At 40.2% G+C, this 16350-nt stretch overlaps 1 protein-coding gene across 9 annotated transcripts; it reads right to left on the bottom strand.

The window, feature by feature from the left end:
* Positions 1–115: 115 nt before the first annotated feature.
* LOC111254053 (alpha/beta hydrolase domain-containing protein 17C-like) lies at positions 116–4451 on the bottom strand. Of its 9 annotated transcripts, none has more exons than XR_002674910.2 (3): positions 2882–4451; positions 2404–2700; positions 116–212 (listed from the first exon to the last, which is right to left on the bottom strand). XR_002674910.2 is itself a non-coding variant. In XM_022814516.2 (3 exons), exons 1-2 carry the CDS (start codon positions 4027–4029, stop codon positions 2643–2645), a joined length of 1206 nt encoding a protein of 401 aa, XP_022670251.1. In that variant the 5' UTR covers positions 4030–4451; the 3' UTR covers positions 163–212; positions 2627–2642. The 9 variants fall into 9 exon arrangements, 5 of the variants coding, with proteins under 5 accessions (XP_022670251.1, XP_022670249.1, XP_022670250.1 ...); XM_022814516.2 differs by having other exon boundaries at positions 163–212; positions 2627–2700; XR_015316855.1 differs by having other exon boundaries at positions 167–212; positions 2627–2700; positions 2869–4451.
* Positions 4452–16350: the final 11899 nt, after the last annotated feature.

Raw genomic sequence — 16350 nt, 5'->3', positions numbered from 1 at the left:
AGCCCGCCATAATCTTCTTTTGCCCCTGTAAAACTCAACAGACGTTTGGGGAGATAGCGAAATAAATTATCGAGATATTAATTCCCGCGTTTTATTTTTACAAATAAATTGCACCGTCCGTTTTCGTGTATCGAAATATGCTCTGGAGGCGAATTTTATTAAGATTTAGTTTAGTCTGCGATTTGAATATATGCCAGAAGAGGTTATTAGTTCTGAAAAATCAACACATTTATAGGAAAAATCATTAATGAAAAAATGCTAAATAAGTAGTTCTGAACGTAACTAATAATTGTCCTTTCTATAAATAGCTAAACGAGATTTGAATTATTTTTACTGGCATACTTAAATAAGCGGAATGGCAAACAAACAACTACTGCCCTTAGATATTGTATAAATTCATCATCAACTCGAATGATGAAATAATATATAAAAACATCATAACCGCTAGATAACACTTCCATCTTCAGTTGCACATTGCAGCAGAAGCTCTGATTTGAAATCCTTTTGATAGGCTCAAACCTAATGTTGGCTGAATTCTCATTGAGAGCTTCTCGAAAAAATTCGTAAAAAATGATACTATTATTGAAGTATATCGTCAAAAAACAACGATAACAGCTTAACGTCTGGGCAGATGTATACATTTGATTCGTTGATAACGGTATACTTTATCCGTGCTAAACACAACATTGCCGAAAAAAATAAAATTGATGCATCTAATCTGCGTTCTAGTTGAAAATTTGATCGCATCTGTCAGTGGTATACAAATTTTTCTACTGTCCACTATCAATAAACTTGTTTTTTGAAGTTCGGTGAGGTAACTGTTGCAATAGCAGTCACGCAATACAGTGGAAGTTATACAGCAGGGCTTGATTAAGAAATACCCGGATTCATATCGATGATTTTGTGGTTCTTCTTATATTTGTTGAACTACTCTGCGTTCTCCGATAGGGAAGATTCAGTTTCTCGTTTAAACAATAATTATTTCGAAAGAAATAGAGCGCGTGACTACCACAAACCTCATCCTATGATTAAATATTTACACAGCTTTTTTTTTTGCTGCGAAGTTGAATTAATAGAACGCACAGTGATTACTTTACAGACAATTTGTTTTGTTCAGTTACATCGATTAAACGCGCTTCGTGTTATTCGGTGTCCCCGGCTATCACGCAGGGGTTCGGGGTTCGATTCCTGAACGGGAAAGATGAAACTCTACGATACACCCTGATGAAGATTTCTTAATTGAACCTAAATAGTAGTGGAAATGGAGGGTTTGAAGAGAGTCATATAGAACTCATTGGGCGACCGCCGAGTAACAACACTACGTTAGTCCGTACATCCAGCAATAATTTACAAAGCTAGGTTTAATAAATATGTCTAAACCAAAGTTATTTCTTTTTATTTTATCTGGATGCAGTGTTTTCTCAAATGTGATACATACGGACAAACTAATAGAAGCATTTGAAGAAGACGCGTCTAATAAACGGCACCTTACGGTTTTTCAAGAGGGAAACATTTACGAAATAAATAAGATTACGAAATCCATCGAGTGATCGACGTTTCGGACCACATTCGAGAGAATGTTTTCATGATTTTCGCATGGTACCATGCATAATAATTTAATTCGACGAACAAATATACCCTTTTGTCATGCGACTGCTGGTCTCCTCAGCCAGAGGGTTCACCGCCCGTTTTCCCGTAAGTTAAATTTTCTTCAAACGATAAATATGATGACCTGGTCGAAACTACCTTGCACTACATAATCAAGTACTCCAATACAAATCAACTTCGGTGTTTCTTCATTCGATACATAAGTTATAAAGGTACTGATTTGCGAAACTCACGACTAGTGAGTCTGCACGCTGCTGAGACAGCCTATTTAACTTCTGCATTTCATTCGACGAACGGCCATAGCGAATGAAGCTTAGGTCTGTAGAGCGTCAACGACCGCTCTGCGTCGTATTTAAGTTACATTCGGCGTAAAGTTTACTTCACGCAGGACGTTATTATGTAGGAAGAACTTCCGCAAAATGCGTATTGTTTGCTCTGGGCATAAGTACCAGCGTCATATTCATGAAGGTCTCAACAACTACCGTCCTTAAAGCCGCCTGTACGAATGACGTAACTCGCATCGCACATATTCTTACAACTTTTGTTCATTAGCTCATAGAAAATGGAACGCGTGTTACGAGGTGTCATAGATTTATGAGGCTCGCTTGATGAGCACGAACAACAGTGATTGTCTTTGGAGGCTGACACCATCGAGGTAATTTGCAGTCTCCGCGTTAGCATATACCCGTGCTTAACAAGTTCCCCTCTACTTCCGACTTGCCTTTTTGCCTTTCCAAAAACTAGATGACAGACACAGCGCTAGCTACATTTCGAGGGCCGTATATACTCTCTCACCAATTTATCATGATGAATATGCTGGTGAATATGCCAACATTGAATCCTTCCCTTGTTTCGGGTCCGCAGAGCTGGCTCTTGCTCTCCTCATCTGAAACCACTGTCGCCTCGTAGCAGCTGCGTATAATACGTGAGATTTTACGGATTGATTTTAATACACCGTTTTTTTACTTCCGCGCTCGTTCTAATCTGAACGTGATGTAGCATTTTATTGCATACATACCGTCACTGAAAGACCGCTACTCAGACTCCATTCTCCAAAAGCCGGCCGTGAATTTACTAATGTCCCTGATCATCCTGAAATATACGTAAATAGTGTAGATAGGCGGGTAAGTGAGTTTTTGAAAGGCTTCGCTCAGCAGATATATTGCAATAACACTACGGTAATAATAATGTTATAAAAATACCTATAAAAATAAGTATTATTATTATTATGATTTATATTCGTCCGACAGGGGCGAAAACCTTTCTTTCAGACCGTATGGGCTTCGATTTCGTCTGATTGGCGTCACTTGATTGAGCGAACTTCGGGGACAGCTGGATGTTTCGCGTCAAACGCGTCGTCGGAACTGCGGCAGACGGTGTATCCGCCGACCGAGACGAAATCGTCGAGTTTGACACAGCGAGTTGCGCTGCTGCGAATCTCCGAACCTCCTCGTGAAGAAACTTATTTACTCTCTCGTAGAATTCGCGGGTCCGCTCTATTCCTACATGCCCGATTCCGTCAATCCATAATGGGGGAACAGCAAAAGCGCCACATAAACGAAGCAGTTCCACTGCGTGTGAGAACTGAATTACTTCGTCTGCCTTACCGTGAATCAGCAGCACCGGAGATCGCACCTCCTTGACTAAACCAGCATTATTAAAAGGATTCAAGCAACAGCATCCCGACTGTGAAACGTTCTCGATGGATCCGCTCTCGCGGTTCAGCGTTCGCCAACCAGAGTAGAGGCCCGAGAGTTGAATGACGCCTGCCACGTCGTATTTGCTAGCAAGATACCAGGTCGGTACTGAACCAATACTTTGCCCGTACACAATCACATCCGAAGGAGGGCGGTGAAGAACATCGTTGATGTACTTCATAACCATGTCAGCGTTCCTCAAGATCACGTCCTCACTTGGCGACCCGTCGCTACCACCATACCCGCTGTAATCGTAAGCTATCACATCGCAGCCTGTTCGTCTAGCTAGAGTCTCCATAGGGAACTGTACCGTTCCGAGGTCCGCAGCATTTACGTGACTATGCAAGATGACCAGATTGCTTCTCGACGTTTCAGAAGTGTGAAGCCATTGCATAGCGACAATTTTCTTATGTTCTCGGCACATGCACGTAGAGATCTTCTCATAGAGCAAGATCGTTTTGCTCCGCATTTGGGGAAGAGGTAAAATTTTGAGTGATTCGTCTTGGATGACCATTTTGGGCATCCCTTTGCTGGTGGTTACGATCTTGTAGGTCGGCGGCTTCGGTGGATGGAAGGCAATTTTTCGTATGATACAGGGCGGGCATGGAGGACAACAGAAAACCCAACACAACTGTGAAAGTGCTGCACATAGCGTTCGAGTCAGCTGAAAAGTATGTTTTTTGTTAGTGCGGCCTTTGCAAGAGCATCGTTTTTTCCGGCTCATAGTGATAATATAGTGACCATGTCACGCAATGGACAGGGTCGAGGGATGCTTCTCAGCGCAATGGAAGTCCTTGCAATAGACAACCGCATTCTAAGTCCCGTTGGCGGTGATCGCCACGCAGCCCCGACCAAACCAATTTACTGGTATCGTTAGTGTAAGCGAGAAAACAAAAAGTTATCATTTACGAATCAACATGCACGGCTATCGTTTGACGAGGTTTGTCGGTAACGAGACGGTAAGTTTGTGCGACGGCCGCTGAATAGTTAGTAGTATTTAAACTTCAGTTAGTTAAACTTCAAGCGCATTCGATTACTAATCAGACCGAATTTCGCAATCGTTAAAGTTACTTGATGGAGATGTTGATAGATGATAGCAGCGAATCAAACAGAACCAGTCATAGAGGCAAACCGCAATATATTAACTGGAATTAATAGGGCAAATTCCAAGGAAAGTTTTCGGATCAAATTCGAGGGGTGAACGTGTAAAAACCAAAGTAAGAAAAAAAAAAAGAAAGATGTATACAGCGTAAAATATTTACGTCCGGACTTGTTAATGTTTCCCGTACAGCATGTAAAGAAAAACAATTATCTTGATGATTTTTTTCATCTTCATTCAATATAAGCATCATCCACTGCGATTACAGCTTAAAATCGAGACCTAAACTGCTCACCAGTGATTCTCTAAATAATTCTTCTTCAATCCGCAAATAAGTTTTTAATAGTAACTGTGAGTTAAACGATATTGCTAGGCATAAACTAGCGTTTACCAAACATATCACGTATAAAGGCCTTTGAAATAAAATTCTGGACTGATAGCAGGATGCAAAAACTCAAAGTGGGCTAACAAGCACAAAAGGAACAGAAAGACCCAAGAGGTATTAAAACGACCAACCGTTGCAGCTCACCCGGGCGACCTGATTGGCCATTGATATTCTGCTTTTCAAAACGATTGTTCGAGAGGTTCGAAGGTTCCAAAAAAGGTTTGTCAGGCCATTTTGATAAGTTTCTCTCGAGCTCTTTGAATTTAAAGCCTATTTCATTGTAGAATTCTTTCTGAAACACTTCGGAAAACGATTGATTTCGGAACAAAAAAAAATCTCTACGAGATTTGTTCCGCACGAACAGATCATTTTTTGTTTTTATGATGATGAGCCCACTGTGCTGTCGTAGAAAACCGGCTTTTTTTTTATACTACTGAAAGTAGCAAGTGAACATACATCTGCTATAGTGAGCGTTCCGCTAAAACCGGCCCGAATTTAGATTTTCCAAGACTACATTTCAACTCTAGTGCAACTAATTAACCTGCGAGTATCACACCTACGCAGTTTCAATGATACATTTCCTCCGGTGCATACAATTAACCAACTGTACAGCTGAATACGTGCACATGTCCAATTTCAGCCATTTGAATGACAATGAAACTGTATCCTATAGTACGCCTCCTAAATCAAGCGTACAAAAAGGCCTACATCTAAATCAGATATGAAGGTCTCAAAGAATAAGCTTCTCGTCCTGCTAGTTATTTATAGTACAGTTTACGCTAGCTATAAGTTTTGCACTGCCATGTTCCCATATGTATACATTCCGGTGTCTTTCGGTGAGGTATCCCACCCACTATTCAATGCTCACAACAATCGACCTCAGAGAATGAACCTCACGAGGAGAGAACACCCTTATACAACCGTATTTTTTTAACGCGCTGCCATTTACCTAGTAATTGTATCCTGTTGACTTAGGCAGGAAGCCGACTCGAGGGCATTCTGGACAATGCAACCATTGCTTCGTGCCATTCGGATGTTTAACAGTAACCACACCAAGAACTCAATATAAAGCGAAAACGTAGATTTAAAGGGTCTAGTGTTGTGTTGGGACATTTTGAATAGATCACCGTTGTGAGAGAAGGCAGAAAATCTAGACTGGATTCTGTAACGACCTAATCAACAATTTACCGCAAAAATAAACATTTTTGCAAAGTCAAATGGAGGAAATGCTTAAATAGAGAAGTTGAAACATTAATCTATATCAATTGACGAAAAAGTTTTGTTTTTTGCGCCTGAATATCACAAAATGATCGAGTCAAACAGCCTATCAGCAAACGCATTAATAAATTTTACCGAACGATTTTCTCTCTCTCTCTCTCTCTCTCTCTCTCTCTCGCTCATTTTTAGGAACCGCACTTGCCACACACGAAAACTACTCATACGAGCAGTGTAACTAACTTGAATGGAGAAATAGAAAATAACTAATGTGGCATAACGATAGGGTGCGATTGAAAGAGGCTAGGCCAGTCTCTTCCGGCTGAGAAATTAGCTATATTTGGCTATTGAAACATGTATCTAATGCTATGTGTTTGTGTAAAACGGAACGGTGTAGTTTTAATTTCTAGAAATTGAGAGAAATACACACGGCCCATGAGAGGCGTTACAGGCCCAGATTCAACATGTACAAAACGCTCAAATCAACAAACAATTTATCAATGATGGACCTCGTGGTTTCGATGCATTTCCTTTGTAACTGGATCATTGTAAAACTACAGATAGGAACACTAGATTTTAAAGGATTCTAGACAAAATAAAAAATGTTGAACCAACAACTAATGTATAGTATTTATACTCTTACTATTATTATTTCATATATATATATATATATAATATTTCACCCACATGATTCTAGTCAGTGAGAACCTTTATCCGCCAGAAAGTATCTAACCCTAAAAAATTACTCATTATATCGGTATTAAAAAATAAAAGCCGTTATTTCTTTCATCAAGCAGTTCCCTGTAGTTATTTTTCTTTGATTGTATTAAATAAGGTTAATTTTTGTTTGGAAGCGTTGATCACGGAGCGCTCTAAGAACCGGAGAAGCGAACCTTGAAAGCCATAATTTTTATGCGTATCTATTATTATTGAGTTCATGACGTTTGAATATATTTACTATATTCTATATATATATATATATATATATATATATATATACTTAATATATTAAGTAATAGTGATCCTCATATTAATACAATGCACTCAAACTTGCCTCAACACTTCGCAAGACGTCCGCAAATTATAATTTTAAGTTAGCGCAACTTAGTGAATCGCTGCACTGCGTACAAATCGATTATACTTTGTCTGAGTATAATTGATTTATATGTATTTTGTCTAAGTAAGCAAAAGTAGGTCCTCGTCAGTGTATTTCCTGCGGAGGTCTCATTTTCTTTGAAATTCATTTAATTTTCCCAAAAACCAATATATGCGAGTGTAAACTTATCACAGCGTATTAAATGTCGTCAGGAGAAGGTAGGAACCATCCATCGCTGAGCATATTGTTGCTAGACCCCTACAAAACCAACATTAACGTTCTGACATCATCCCACCGCGACTAACCTTGCAACAGCCAGATACTGCTATTTAATACATCTTTTTCTATCACCAAGTCATGGATATGATCTGTCTGCCCTTATGGTGTACGACGGTTACCTCTAATGAGATCCCGCTGCGTTCAATCGAAGCACCCCACACCTCAGCTTCTCTATGAGACTCGATTTCTCCGTGGATGACACCTCGAAGGTGAGGACGAACTTTTAGCACTGTCTTCTCAACGAGTTTGCACCAGTGGGGTGTTTTGAAATTGAATTTAGGCTTCTCGTTTTGATGAGATAAAATTATGTTTTTCGTTAGAACCCTCCGCTCAAATGAAACACGGCTTACTGAATGTTGTTAATGTCCTGGGACAAAAGGGTCGTTGTCCGAAGGCGTATTTAAGCCAAAGCTTTCTAGATACGTCAACGACTAAAAATTATCAGTTGATCACGCGGAAGAAACACAAGAGGTGCTATTATTATTACTACGTCATCTATAGATTAGTCTAAACATTTCTATTGTTGTTTTTCTTTACTCTGGAATGATGTTTGAATCAGACGATGCGTGCCATATACTGATAATCAATTGTTACAGCTAATTGGAACTATTCTCCTACACTCCAAATTTATATATTAGCTAACCCTCGTTTAGCTTTTATAAATTGGCCTGATTTAACATACAGTGAATCAACGAACTGTTTTTTGCGTAGCTACAATTCGAGGAACAACCCCATTCCGCATGTGGGCTTAAACCCATATTGCTTGGGCAGTTTTGAGAGACAGCGCATTTCAGTACTTCGACAAAGCTTCTCTATTGCTCTCGTGTGTTCACAATGTTCTGCTCACTGACACCACATCACTCTTTCAAGGTTTCTCAGTAAGTGGACACGTGCCTAAAGGTATATGAGAATAAAATAATTTTTTCAAAATCCAAACAATGGCCGGGTAACCGTTGAGGTCATTTGATAAGGGGAGGAAAAATCACTTAGACGATCGGATACATATCTATACCTTCTACTTTGTGCCTGTCCCCTTACAATGAGATTGTCAAGTTATAAAATAATCATAGTAACATTCTCACCGGATTTACGTTGTCACCCGTGAGATGTCTAGCTATGATCAAATTTAATGGTTCCTGAAATTGATTTGGTGCTTTTTTGACCGTTTCTGTTCCCCGATCGGTTAGTATCGTTAGACTATTAAAGCCGATACGACCTGCGTGCTTTTATAGTTCCCTAACGAAGTTCACTCTCATTTGGCGCGTTGGGAACATCGCCATTTTGAAGTGTCAGCCAATAGCGGCCCCGGTCTCCTAGCCACCTGTAACTTTGCTGTAGCCGTCCTTTCTTGAGCACAGCACCTATTCTTGTAATCCAAAGTAGAGGAACTTTGCCAGGGCAAAAAAGTCTAGGCTCGCTACAGAATGATCAGTTGTATTTTGCCAACTTTGTTATATACGGTTATACGTCAAAATCGTAACGTAAATTTACAACATTTAAATAGCAAATAAGACAGTGAGTTAATTAAGAATCTTGCTGCAAAAGCTATGATTAGTCATTAGACACAGGGGGCGCAAAAGCTGACGTAGTGGCTACTGCGATCCGCTCTAGTTTCTCAGTTCCGCTCAGAAACAATATCCTGACATACTGACACAAGTACTAAAAGTATCTAAAATTTCATTCGGAACAATTTTAGATGACTGAACTACAAACCATAGAGGAACTTCTGATAACACGCAAGACTTCTGGGTAGCACATAGGAGGACAAGCTTGCATCGTAACATCGAAAAAATTGTGTTTTTTGACTGAGTAAGCTTACCAAGTAATGGTATCAATGACAAATTAGCTTACAGATTCTATTCGTTTGTTTTCGCACAGGTATATTGAAGCCCGTCTTCAGGTTAGTGTCATTCGGTAGTGAAGGTATGTTGCATCAGGTTTCATCATTATCACTGAGGAGTCCGTTTAAAGCCATAGATGGTTGTCGGAAGATTGGATGAGCTTCGGATATTGCTCGGCAGCATGCAGACCTGATCGAAATTAGTTGCTGGATGGCAACGCATAGGGCGATATTTAACACCGTTCTGGGCAATCAGGTGGGGCAGACACTCTCTTGCACGGCTGAAGAGCACAGCTCTTCTAGGAAACAGCGACGAGTATAATGATATAGAAATTCGTTTCTTTGTGTTCGCAATGGATCTTCCCACCACCGTCTAGTTTTTGAGTAATGCGTACATTGGCTAGAGAGATTAGTGCACCGTTGATATTACGTTCTATTCCCACCCCATGTACGGCTGTCCTGTGGATCAGGGGCGAAGCGCAGCCATCCCTGAAATCGCCACTGATTTTTTTGTCGAGCGAGGGCTGAGACTCGTCAGTAGGACTGCGTCACCCATTGAACAATTGATTGAGTATCACAAGTATGATCTGATTAAACAGACGGCTCCGAAGAACAAAAGGCTATCTACCCAAGCCAGCAAACGGTTCGTACGGTCTGCAGTAATAACCATCACACTTAATGCATAACAGCTATGCCCAGCAAGGTGATCATTATGCCTCAAGTCAACGTTCAGGTTCCGCAGCTTCGCAATCATCATTGAAGGCCTAACACGAACTTCCCCCAAGTTGCTGCATATATGCATATGCACCTCGACTAGACATATATGCATATGAATATACATATATGTCTAGTCGAGTTTCCACTAAACTTACCAGCTGCCCTTGTAAACCAAGAGCCAAATGTTTACTGCCGCTACTGAAACATGTATTTTTGATGTTCATAGCTAAGCCACAATCTAAGCCGCGATTTTTTCCTAGTGCCTTTCTTTCGCTTCGTCAAGCGTTACGTTATATTGATTTTTGTCATTTTAATGATTTATTGCCATCGTCAGCTCGCCAGCTAGAGCCCTATTCCAACAAGCGGCTCTAAGAAGGCAAATTTTGGAGAAACACAATTTTAAGTGGAACTAGGGCGTGTGTGTGTTCGCGTACGAACGTAGATCATATAAGCTTATGATTGTAATATATAGATATATCGATAACGAGATAGTTTACGGGCGCTTGGTAGATTGACATTCTTTGCTATTCGTGTTTAAGCCCAATTCCTAGTGTAGCAGATAGCTTAAGGGGTCCTTAGTCCATTGTCCCGTAATATTTATATGTCCAGTTGAAACTGGGATCAATATTAAGACCACAATCATTTGGATAGCAGCAATAGCAGTAGCGGAACTCGAGTGCGCGATTCTATTCATTAATAACGGCTGTACACATAGCAGTCATTCTATAAATGGTAGGAAAAGCCGGTACTCTCGCTGGGAGGTCCGATAATTAATTTAGGATATGAAGGGGAAGCTTGTCCCAGATTGAATACAACGATAAGGCAGACGCTTTCGAGTGTTAAAGATGCGGGTCCGAGTGCTGTGCGAGTTATGGCCAAAATGGTGCAGTAGACCTTGACATATATATACACCCACGTCTTTGCTGGGTCGTTTTGCATCGAAAGATAAGCTATAGGTTTAAGTGTATCGCATAAGAGTATCGATAACTTCCAAATTATAATGCGTAATGCATATTAGCAAACTATATTATGATTATAATTTGTTTTAGCTGATTTGAATTTTGTTGTATGTGTTTATTATAATAACAGAACCATACAAACATACAGCCGGATCTTCATTGCCATCTTCAAGTGTTTCTATATTCTGACACAAATGGATAAAGTAATGCATACTTTTCTAAAACTATTATAAATACGTGTATATGAACGATATAGGTTGTAAGTTGTCGAACTTTAGCTCAAACCCTTTCTCCGAGGCTTTCAGTTAATAATAATAATAATAACAAGTTGGCGTTAATTCGTTTTGCAGATCTGCGCAAGGTATCTTAGAGGATGTGTGCGTTGTATATACGCTTTTATCCAATTTTTAATTTAAAATTTACACTCAGTCCCACAGATACCTGAAGCTACGTTGAAGTGCGACATCTTGTGGCTTTGTGGTACACATTTTTCAAATGGTGACAAGTCTTATGCAAAAAAAATTTTGAAGGATGTAAGAGATTAAATAGCCGTACAGGTAGGGCATGGGTTGATAGCGACCGGCATTCCAAATCACATATTACAAATTAGGTTATAGAAGCAATAGGCAGAACCCAGAGGCAGTTGTATCTATACATATAAAACTTTTAGGACTTTCACAGAACGTCGATCAGTATCGTTGCTCTTAAATAGCACAGAATTGCTTTTTACGCCTTTTTAGGTTGCCTTCCAGCTTTTCCGATCTGACGTGGAACGTATATCGTAGTCATAAGGGGACTAGATTTGATCAGCTGTAATTAAGGGACACCTTAAACTGGGGCCAATAGCGCTGAAAGCAGCCCAAAAAATTCATTAAGCATTTGCTTAACTTACAACTTATAGAAATTAGATTGTGAAGTTGTGTTTGTTCAATATGAGTTTTGGAAAACTTGCGGTCGACAACTTCATTAGAGATCCGGTACAAAACCACATATTTTAAAAAGTTAAAAATTTATAAGAGTAAGTAGTTCATATTCAGGCAAATGTTATAGAAAACATCGTCGCACAATGTCAAGTGAGTCCGACAATCCCTTTTTTTTTCGTTGCTTTAATGAAATTTATGGAATTTGCCTTTTGCTACAGCGTATCGTAAATCAATAATGTTATGAGAGAAACGCTAAGGAATATTGCTTTCGTAGTTCATCCGTTATCGTTCATTAATATCTGAGATATATTGTTGTCGGGTTTGAAAAGCTATCCATCTAATCAATGAGAGCATAGACCCTCTCGTATGTCAATTAATATGGGTTGAGCCTTCATCAACATCACCTACGGATTCGAAAGGATATAATCATCATTTGTGATCATCGTCCGATAAATCAATACGAGGATGCATCTGCTGCTAGCTTTGTGGTCAACAAAAGCAAAATTGGCAGTGCGGACCGTGATTTCCAATAGTGGGCGGACAAGAGGCAACGCCCCTGTTTCTCATGTTACTACAACGTTGCTGATGCGGTACGGTATAAAAACATATATGTATGTGTTAACGATTGTCGTGCGGTACCATCTGAATCTCGTCAATGCTGGATTTGATACCTACGGCAGTGTTGAGTCAACGCCAGATGTGACCTTCAGCTCAATTCGTACCGTCAGCTCTAGCCCCATTGAGCGATCCATTGCGTTATTGACCGAGTTCCCAAACGCCCCGTACAAACATCCCAGCCAGTAGTAACTAGCGACATTTCTGTGTTATCATAGAAACACCTAGAGAGTTGATGGCTAACCGAAGGGATGAATAGCCTTCGCCGTCATTGATCCACGGCCGACACAGACGAACACAACGTGAGAGATAAAGAGGGTTTACCGTTAATGCCAAATACTGTTTTCTGCTCAGAAGTGACGGCAAAAACACTAACGCCACAAGGCACCGAGCACTCGTCGTTCCCAGTGTTCTACTGCCTGTACTGATACATTGGTTCACTTGAATCACTGGATTCAACAGGAGTAGCATGTGCGATTGTTACTGAGACCGCGACCTCAAATCGCAATAATAACATGTTGCTTCGCCAAAGTGAAGGAAAACTAGAGCTTGAAAATCGTCGCTGCTTAAACTCGATGTTTTTATATAGACTATGCAGGTAAAAACCTACTCAAGGTCTAGAAGAAGGTTTGAGGTTTTCGTCAAGGACATACCATCATCACCTTGTATTGGGAGAGCGTTTATAAACTACTGAGCTAGGTATGTTGACTGAGTGTATCTTTAGGATGTGTAAATGTGTTTTATTTCTTATAGCAGTCGATTGATTACCGTGCAGTGTACGCAAAATTGACTTTATATTGATTAAATAAATATCTCCAGTTATACGTTCGGTGGCCCGGAGCGGAACATTGTCTTTAGAGAGATTCTGTATTATTTGTAGCTTCTAAGCTACTACTTCGTACTCTGCCGTAGCTGAGTAAGAAACAGCTGCTGTCAGCGACGTCATTTCTCATGACTGATCGATGTTTTGATTTTTGAGAGTTAGTAGTCTTCCAATACACGGAGGCTCGATATATATCATATGGAAAAAAAGAATAAAAAAAAAACGGTTGAGCAACCGTCAGCCTAAAGTTAGCTTCAATTAGACGTATGGGTGGGTAATGCCTCCTTTTGTGGTTACTTACTATAACCTCAGTGAAAATTTAAAACTTCTGTGTCGCTGTTATGCCCCCTTTTTTCGACAGAGATATTCATCGATGTCTCACATGAGGCTTTGCGTGCCGCCATTGGCTTTTGCCGATCAAAAATATCGGTTCATCGACTCGGCACGAACACCATATTCAATGAGTTCGACAGGCGAAGAGATTCTCAGAAATCCGTCTTGTGGTTACGCCAATGAACGTTTACCACCAAGAGGTTTATTGATGTTTGTATTGTTATTATTAACGACTATTATTGGCAAAGTGTGGTCGTTTGGTAAATTGAACCAGTGGAACATTTAGAGCACACACTCTCATACGCAAGTGCCGTTAGATCAACTGCGGCTCTAAACCGAAAAAAAGCTAGTACCCTCGAGATCATTAGCAATGGCCGGTACAACAACACAACAGTTGACAGCCCGTAACAGACTAAAGAAGCCGAAAGACAACGTTCCACCTCCCTCTGTACGGTCAGAAACGTTGAACTGATAATGAACTGTACTCTCGACGAGTACGTACACGCCAGCTTTACGACTCTGATTCTGACGGTATGCAATTGGTCTCAGGGTACGAATTTATATGTATATCATATGGTAATATCAGGTACAAGAAGGCGCCGTTGTGAGGTAGATCGATACGATCTCTGGCATCAAATCCAGTTGGTCGGTTCTAAGCCTGCCGATGCTTTCTGCTTTAGTCAGCCGTCAGAAAACGCACCGTTGGAACAGCGGGAGTGAAATGAAAGTGAAGAAATTAGACAGGTCTTACGCACGCGCATGCACAGTCAGCGCACGCGACATGACCCACCCCCGCTTTGCCTAACATTCATCGATATATATTGCTGGTAATTCACCTTGGCCAGCAGATCTATGAGCTCCCCGCATCTATTATGACGATTTCTTTTATTTTCATATCTTCTACGACGCGGTCGGTATCGAAGGAGGTTCATGTTGGCTTGGGTGGAACTTTCGCGTTTTACTATAGAACTAGCTTCTAGCGGCCTAATGCTGGTACTAGTGCTATGTCTATGTGCATAACATTGAAACTATGATACCGGCTATTCATTTATTGATTTCTTTAAATCATTTGCTTCTTGTACTTTAGATTGCTGTTCCGCTCTAATCGAACTCTACTGAATAACCCATTGTAGTCTCCATGTCCGACGAGACATCTATGTACGCTTGCAGCTGTTCCTAAGCACAATGCAACGTTGTTACAACTATATGCTTTATGAGGGCGGATACCGACAAGAGACAGAAAATTGCCTTTCTTCGTGTTGGGTCACGGAATCAGCCCAATCGATGATCAGCCCAAGTTAGCTAATAGTTTAATAAATGAAAACGTATACGTTCGTTTAAGCCAATATGAACTAGATATGTGTTTGATGTCCCATGATGGCGCTGTAGGGACATATTTGTTCAATAAACCTAGTTACTGCGATTTAGACGCGAAACCGGGTGTAGAAAAACGGTGTTTCGAGCGAGACATCTGGCGAATTTGTTCGGCACTATGGTTCGTAAAAATGCAGGAATACATGCATTAATCCACAGTTGCTAAACATGTACCACGCATGCAACGATCATTAAAGGCTCATATAGGGTTGAAAAATCATTGAAGGCCGTAGTACGAAGTTACATGGAATCCATAGTTATCGAGTGCAGCCATTATAGTTCGGTTAGTGAAGGGGCTGGGGGTCTCCCTTATGTGTAACTTAAATTTGTTTCAAATTAGATGAGACCCGCCTAAAAATATATTCCAGCATTTTACGATGCACAATAATACGGAGGTAATAGCATTCGTTTAAATCGTAGCTCTACTTGACTTAACTTGAAACTTAATTCGAACTACAAAGTGTATCTTACAATGTCTGTTTTACTTATTGTTCCTTAAATCAATGCAGTGAAATCTGGGGTCGTCGTGGGTTAGCCGTCTATTCGATAGTTGGCTAGTGAATCAATGAAAACATGACAATTTCGTATGTAATCTCAGATCTTAGTTCGGTTTTGCCATCAATGTATAGTTTTACTTATGTACCCTTCACTTCGTTCTTATCTCTTTTTTTTTACCAAAAAAAAAAAGGGGATAAGAATGATTGCTCGGAGGTATCGCATTTAGCTTTAAACAGTGTTTGTTCCTAAAAGAAATAGTCAAAAAAACTAAGCGTTTTAAATTTGGAACTCGCGTACGGGTTTGATCTACAAATACGTTACGACGATCGGATGGATAAAACCGACGTACCCGTTCGTGGTAGTAACCAATTATGCTATTACAATTAGAGTTATGGTAGGAAAATAATTGTTGTTATATTTTTCAAGCTGTGAGCTTTCGAACCATCAACAACTGACTGGCACAATTGATCATAAAGTAGTCCGTAGTTTGAGATCAATTTATGATTTTAATGGCCGTGACTAAAGGTAGGCCTGGTGTTCTTGGTGAGAACCCCCGATTCTTCTTCGTTGGGGTTTGCACTGTCATCAGCTTGTAAGTTCAGTCACACCTTCCTGATACCCTTCGTAGGGCAATAAACATTTCACAATACGCGCATAGCACCTATAATTCTCCATTCAGCTCTCAAAACTGGCCGGTCAAAGCATTTCAACGCAGCTACAGCAAAAATACCCCAAAGGGATTGCATTCTCTTCAGACTGTCTCTAGATCCATCACAATAACAAAGACTCGCTATCTTATCAAACCAAAATTTATTGACGAAAAGTTCCGTTTATTGCTACTATTTGTAGTGCACGCATTGATTTTTTTCATCACCAGCCATTTTTTTTT

This window comes from Varroa destructor, unplaced genomic scaffold (assembly GCF_002443255.2).
Source record: "Varroa destructor unplaced genomic scaffold, Vdes_3.0 BEIS01000007.1, whole genome shotgun sequence".
Taxonomy (NCBI): Eukaryota; Metazoa; Arthropoda; class Arachnida; order Mesostigmata; family Varroidae; genus Varroa; species Varroa destructor.
Note: the sequence above shows the minus strand (reverse complement) of the source record. Positions and strands in the feature narration are given on the sequence as shown.